Source organism: Syngnathoides biaculeatus, chromosome 9 (genome assembly GCF_019802595.1).
Source record: "Syngnathoides biaculeatus isolate LvHL_M chromosome 9, ASM1980259v1, whole genome shotgun sequence".
Classification (NCBI taxonomy): domain Eukaryota; kingdom Metazoa; phylum Chordata; class Actinopteri; order Syngnathiformes; family Syngnathidae; genus Syngnathoides; species Syngnathoides biaculeatus.
The window spans coordinates 15,255,366-15,262,500 of record NC_084648.1 but is presented as its reverse complement, the minus strand read 5'-3'; the positions used below and the strand labels follow the sequence as shown (position 1 = coordinate 15,262,500).

Here is a 7,135-nt window from a genome sequence, read left to right as displayed (position 1 = left end):
TGGGTTTTTCTTCGGCGTGAATCTTATCGTCGTTCCAAAACAGCCCATCCCAGATTTTGCCACGAAATGAGTCATTTTGCAGGCAAGAGAAACTGGGTCAAAGTTCGCCGACTTCAAGTCATAAACGCTAAAAACTTCAAACAGGATGTGCATTTTATGGAACAGTTGAACATATATTTTTGTCTAGATAAGATAATTTGCATTAGAAATTACAGATTCCATACACTTTAACATGCTGGATGCCTTTCTGTAAAGCAGGAGTTTACTGTACGTTTGAAAAGAGAAAGTGATGACTCAGTCGATGTGTGGCAAATATAGTTTCTATAATTAACGTGGCTAACAAGTACAGCCTGAACTGGTTGCCAACCAAAGGCAGAGTACAGATAGACAAATAGCCATTCAGACTCACATTCACACATAGGGACAAATTAGGCTTCAATAAACCTAACATGCATGTTTTTCAATTTTTGGGAGGAACTCTCAAGAAAATCCTCACAAGGAGAACTTACAAACTCCACATAGGAAGGCTTGAGCAAAGTTTCGAACCCCGGACTTCTTGACTGTCAGACAGACGAGCAAACTGCAGTGGCACATCGCCAAGCTGTTATGATTAATGTAATTCCCGGCCTAGAGAGCGCACTTGGTCATAAACCTCACCCAGTACATTTGTAGTGGAAATACCATTTGGTACATACATACGCCGCAGCTGTGTAAAAGCCACAAGTGCCCACATTGAAACATGAGAAATTAACAAAGAAAGACGGTACACCGAGAGTTTAACGCTAGCGTCGCACTAACAGGGACGGTTAAAAAAAAAAAAAAAATACCGGTAAAAATCACTGAGACACGGCAGTCACACGCTCGCACAGCACTAACAGGGCCGGACCGGTAAAAGTCACTTCCTCGGCACATCTGTTTCACCGGTCTCACTCTTACCTTTTCCGCTTGAGTGCCTCCTTGCAGCCGTTAGAAAAAAAAACTTACAGATTAGCTGCATCACCGGATAAGCTGCAGAGTTGAAATCGTGGAGGGGAAAAAAGTCTTGATTTATAAGCCGGAAATTATGGTAGATTCATCGATGCGTATGGTATATTGTTTATCCTGATCAAGGTGTGCTGGAATCTCTCCCAGCTGACAAGTCACGTGTCACCTGAGTGGGAATTGAACTCACCCTACCTGCACACGAGTCTGGCGAGTGAACCACTATACCAACAGTGACTTACTATAAATTAGGTTGAAAATATTAATAGAGGTGTATTACAATTTAAGTCAAAAATGCTCGTTAGTGTTGCATCAACCGCTCAATGTAGAATTAGTTGCTCGAGCGAAAGCTTGGACCCATCAGCCGACTTTCAATCAATTGCTTGATCAAACATTTTGCTAAATTTAGTTTAAAACAAAGCTCGTGGCACTATTAATATAGTCTAAACTATTTATCTCAAGGTGCAATCCATATCATAGTTTTTAACTCAAGAGAATTTAGGGTGATAGCAGGAGAGCGCAGCATGTGCTCGTGATTACTACTAAAGCCTAAAAAAATGAATAAAATGGAAGAAAAATGCAAGCAATGCATAACTGGACATTTTTGGAGGCAATCAGATAATTTGTATGCATTTTTCTTTCCTTAATATTCTGTATTTGATTTAAGATACCCACAGTTTTAATTTTTTTTATTTTTTATTCTGCTTCCCTCAGATGTGAAATCATCGGATAGTTCTCGCCCCGGTTCCCGCCTCCCCGACTCCCTGGTGCAAGCCTGCCCTCAGCAGGACGCCAAAGTCAAGCAAGAGCCCAAAACGCCCACGGCGCCCAAGAGGACACCGGTGTGTTTGAGAGCATGATGAATGCACTTTTTTTAAAAATCATTTCAGTCTGTGTGTCTCGCACTTTTTACACCAAGTACCATCTCAAAAAAAAAAAATCATTAAAATATATTCGCAGAGTTGGTCAAAGTTTTCATTTAAAAAAATGAAGCAGAGGTTTTATTCCTAAAAAGTCTATTACTGTAACATTATGCACAGTTTAAACATTATCTTTAAATATTTTTGAATTTTAAATAGCATTTGAAAGAGCATTTATAATACATTGCTCAAACAATTAAACAAAAATAACTTAAATTCTAAAAGATTAAATATACATATGTACAAGTTAAATGTAACTGAATGCTACTTAATATGTACTGAATAATAATAATAATAAAAAGTTTAAGATACTGTTGTATTATGCTTTTTGATCATTTCATTTTGTGGATTTTTTTTTTTTTTTTTTTGTATACCAGTAGCGCAAGCTTATAAAAACACTGATTTAGGTACATGACCTCTATCAGCATCCAACCCATCGGCGTGAGCACCCCATTTTTTGGAAAAACTACTGCGACTCCCTCCATTGAAGCAGATGTTCTCTTTGCTCCGTCTCAGGACGTGAAGTTGAAGAACATGGGCTCCTGGGCCAGTCTGGCCCAAAGGTCTCAGTCCACGCCAGCCTCGGCCGTCCGCTCATCCAGTGACAGCTTCGAGCAGTTTCGACGGGCGGCCCGAGAGAAGGAGGAACGGGAGAGGCAGCTGAAGGCTCAAGCGCAGCAGGCCAGGAAAGAGCAGGAGAAGCTACGGTAGGTCTACAATGGTGTATATGTGGGCCTTTTCCCCCCAAAAATTGAATATCATGCGAAATAATTCCATTTAAAAACTTAAACTTGCATAAATTGTAGATTCCGAGCCCACAATTAACCCATTCATGGGCATGGTGGCAATTTTTTGCCTTGTTGAGATAAAAGTCTCTCAACAGGCCACAATCAAGGAAATAACACTTCTTTTTCGTTTATGGTTAAGTTATATGATAATAATCACATCCCAAAAATGGGACGCTGCCCTCGAGAGGGTACTTGGGTTTTCTTAGTAGATCGTCCCAAAAATCAGAGTCACAACCAAAAGACTTAAATATTTTGATATACTGAAGGATATAATACGTGAAAATCACAATGTACCAAAAATGGGACGCTGTCCACGAATTAGGTTTTTTTTTTTTTTTTTTTAAATACCTAATTTGCTACTTCCAGCTCTTAAAAGCCATAAAAATCAAGAAATTTAAGATTTGTATTTTATTTATTTTTGCCGGGGCAAAAAAGGTGTACTGTATTGTTATTGACATTAAAAAAAAAAAAAAAAAAAACTGGTAAGATACTGCTTTTCATTTTTGGTGCAACATTAGTGTCATTACGATTATAAACTTCAGTGTGAAAAATGATGGATGTATTTATGAATGGGTTGTTTTGTTGTTAGTTAAAAATTGTATTCTCAATTTGCGTTGAAGCTATTTTTCTGTCACTACATGTCACTGGCATAGGTGGATAAACAATAGTTTGATTACAATTAAATAACCCATTGAATGAGCTTAAAAATATTTTACCATATTTATTTTCACAATTTAATCGTAAAAGTTTAAGGGTGGTTCGGTGGAGGCGTTGGCCTCACTGTTCTGAGGACCGGGGTTCAAATCCCGGGCCCACCTGTGTGAAGTTTGCATGTTCTCCGCGTGCTTGCGTGGGTTTTCTCCGGGCACTCCGGTTTCCTCCCACATCCCAAAAACGTGCAACAATAATTGGACACTCGAAATTGCCCCTAGGTGTGATTGTGAGTGCTCTGCCTCCTGCCTGTTGACAGGTGGGATAGGCTCCAGCACTCCTGCGACCCTTGTGAGGATAAGCGGCGAAGAAAATGGATGGTTTGAGGGAGATTACATAACAGAGCGAACAGAATGCGGCTCACGGGCCACACTTTGTGCACGTTTGTCGCAGCTGTTCTTCTTCCCAACTCAAGTCTTGTTGTCGTCCCGTAGCCGCGACGACGACGACACCGTGGAGCACGCTCGCCGGGCGCAGGAAGAGACCCGCCGACGCCAAGAGCAACAGCAGCCGTCGCCCCTCGCCCCCACGCCTCCCGCTTCAACCCCGCCCACTCACTCCCCGCAGCCCCCCGCCATCCCGCCTCCAGCGCCGTCCCCGACTTCCTCGGCCACGCAAAACGCCCTCGACCAGCAGAGGGAGATGGCGCGCCGTCGCGAGCAGGAGAGGCGCAGGAGAGAGGCGGTAGGTTTCTGCTTTTGCACCAAAGAGAATTATATCATTGACGGTGTCCCACAATCAGAATAGAGTGGGAGGAAAAGTATGTGATTCCTTCAGAATTTTATAGTCGTCAACAATTTTTAAAGATCAAGTGTCATCCCTATTAACATTCTAAAAGAGATAGTGGAATGAAAAATACATATAACGTTATTCACTTCAATGTCTCTACGAAGAAATAAATGAGCGGAGAGCGCGTCATCCATGAGCAAAGTTGCGGAAGTGTCATTCGACATCCAAGCGGTCGACATATTGGCTGCATCTCCCGTCCGTGACGTCACTCGGGACATTCGCCATTGAAAACACGCTGTGGCCCCCTACTGTGGGAGACGAACACGCCCCTTCTGACACGGAACAAGAAGAAGAAGAAGAAGAGAACATCTCAAAACCGAGTGAAGTGACCGGGGCAGTATTAACCTGTCGTTTGGATGATGTGCGATAACGGCCAAAATGCCTCCCCGTCCGATCCACTTCCGTGGCGGAGATGAGCCACAAGGCCGTGCTCGTCCGCGATGCCTTCGCGGAAGCCGTCCGACGCCCACAATGGCACATGTAGCACCCCTCTCATACGTACGCTGATCTTTTGTAGTGTTTTGAGAGACGGATTAAGTGGTCCGCCCCAATCTATTAATTTTTATAGTGGCTGTAGACACACCCACCTGTCATTTGGAACCCACAAAGCTCTCGTCCTTTGCACTTGTGTAATCCATTTTTCACAACGAACCAGGTCTCTCGCAAACTTTTGAAGGGTAAATCCATCCTCCCGAGTGTTCGAGTTATGTCCAGCAATGCGACGTGCCGGCATTTTGGCTAACACGACGGAACAACGAGCTACCTTCCCGCAGGTAAAAACTAATAGAAACAAACGAGTCCGCTTGAAGGCGGTCCTGCCATGTATGTCACTTCCTGTTTCTTCTCGAAAACAAATCCCTCGAAAGGATTTTCATGGCGGGAGTTACAAAAAGCCGTATACGTCGATCATGTTTTGTGGTAGGGGGGGAAAAAAACGCATGGGTCCATGTTTTTTTTCCCGATAACAACATATTAAAAATCATGCATTTCATGACAGTGGCACTTTAATTGTTGTAGCGTTTGGAGATGAAAATCCTCTAAAATCACGTTCTGGTCTCTTATGCAGATGGCCGACACCATTGACATTAACTTCCAGAGCGACCTGATGGCCATTTTTGAAGAGAATCTCTTCTGAGTTGGAAGAATGGCGATGGCTGCGTGAGAAGGACCTACACACACACACACACACACACACACACACGCACGCACGCACATTCACAGATATGGTGATATAATATACATGCCTCACACGAACACCCGTATACGGACTACATACATAGTATCTGTCCCCTTTCTCACGACGTCTTTTTCCCCTCGGAGCGCAGATACGTTTTGGTGTCTGACGTGATGTTTATAGTTGTTAGCTCGCGAAATGGAGTTTAAAAAAAAAAAAAAAAAAGAAAGAAAAAGGAAGTCTTTTAAAAGGCAGAGTGGTTGTCAACGATGTGTTCAAGGACAATGACTTTTAATTCAAAGAAATGAAGTGGAGGGAGAGACGACGGATTCTCCAAGATGCACAGACTTTTGTCGTCGTCCCCCCACCCCCCCGGCCCTCCAATCTTTTTAAATGTTTGATTCCGAAATGGGAGTTTTAGTTGGTGTCGGAGTTTGGCTTCCCCCGCCCCCCCTCAGGACACCCCGGCACAGCCCCCCCACGCCCCACTCCACGTCGTAAAAACCTCATTGCACAAGTTGAGACGAAACGAAGACCCAACAACCGAAGTGATCCAAAAGCCCACAAGTGTGTCCGCTCTGCCTTAGCGCCCTGACCCGTATTGTCTGTGATCACACCCTACAAATGATACATATATATAAATAGATAACGTGAATATATATTCTATACAAGGATAAGTCAACGTAAGAGAACACGGGAGGTATTTAGGTTTGTGCGCGTGCGCAAAGGGGCGGGGGCGGGGGGGGGTCGATCTTTTGAGCGCTCTGCTTTTTATTTTGTAGAATTTACTGTAAAGAAGAAAAGAAAAAAAACTTTTTTATGATGATGCTATTGAGGATGTTTTTTTTTCTTCCCCCCCTTGTCAGTTTTGTCCTACCACATGCCCCCACTGTATGCCAAAACTGTCGACTTCTGAAAGTCCATTCCCGTTTTTTCACTTTATATGAGGCTTTTTTTTTTTTTTTTTTGCTTTATTTAATCTTCCTCTCCAACCCTTTTAAAATCAGAATAATAGCGTGGCAATTTTTGCTCTGGATATTTGCCCGAGTCTGCACTTTTCATGCTTTTTACACCCACCTGACCTTCGAAGTATTTTTTTTTTTTTTTTTTTTTGCGTCACGCTATACGTGTTGAATCTTTTCTGGACGCTGGCGTTACACGTCAGTGAGTGTTTTAAAAATTCAAATGAGCTGATCCCCTCCCCGCCATCGCCTCCTTCTTTCTTTTTTTGGGGAGGGGGGCTTTTATTTTGTCGTTCTTCCATTCTTGCGCCTCCCTTTTCCATCTCTCTCTCTCTCTCTAATTCAGTTTATCCAGAACAACGTTGTTGTAATGTTGACATTGAGGTCAATAGATTCATCTTCAGATTATGGACTTTTTTTTTTTAAAGAAAAATATTAAAATAATATTTTAAAAAATGAATAGCGTGTTTGGGGGTTTTATTTGTCGTCGTTGGTTAAATAGCTGCTGTAGTGAAAAATTGACAATACAGTCGTGTTTAAAAATCATACCACTCCAATGTGACTAACCAGATTAATCCACATTTTCAGTATACAGTGATGCCTCGGTTCTCGACCACAATCCGTTCCAGAAAACAGTTCGAAAAGTGAATTGTTCGAAAACCGAATCGATGTTTCCCATTACAATGAATGGGAAAAGAAATAATGCGTTCCAAGCCGAAAAGAATTGTCTATTTAAAGCGTTTTTTTTTTAGCTTTTCCTGGTAATAAACTGCGTAGTAGAAATACATGTATAGTTTAAATACTTTGTAT

General features: G+C 42.3%; 1 protein-coding gene across 4 annotated transcripts in view; it reads left to right on the top strand.

Moving 5' to 3' along the window:
• The window catches only part of LOC133506156 (bromodomain-containing protein 4-like), a 29,293-nt gene extending 23,668 nt beyond the window's left edge, over positions 1-5,625 (top strand). For all 4 annotated transcript variants that reach the window (XM_061829989.1, XM_061829988.1, XM_061829991.1 and 1 more), the window contains 4 exons: positions 1,696-1,823; positions 2,418-2,608; positions 3,835-4,084; positions 5,256-5,625. In XM_061829989.1, the coding sequence (XP_061685973.1) occupies positions 1,696-1,823; positions 2,418-2,608; positions 3,835-4,084; positions 5,256-5,324 (638 nt within the window). In that variant the 3' untranslated portion in view covers positions 5,325-5,625. The remainder of the gene's footprint in view (positions 1-1,695; positions 1,824-2,417; positions 2,609-3,834; positions 4,085-5,255) is intronic.
• The last annotated feature ends 1,510 nt before the right edge of the window (positions 5,626-7,135 follow it).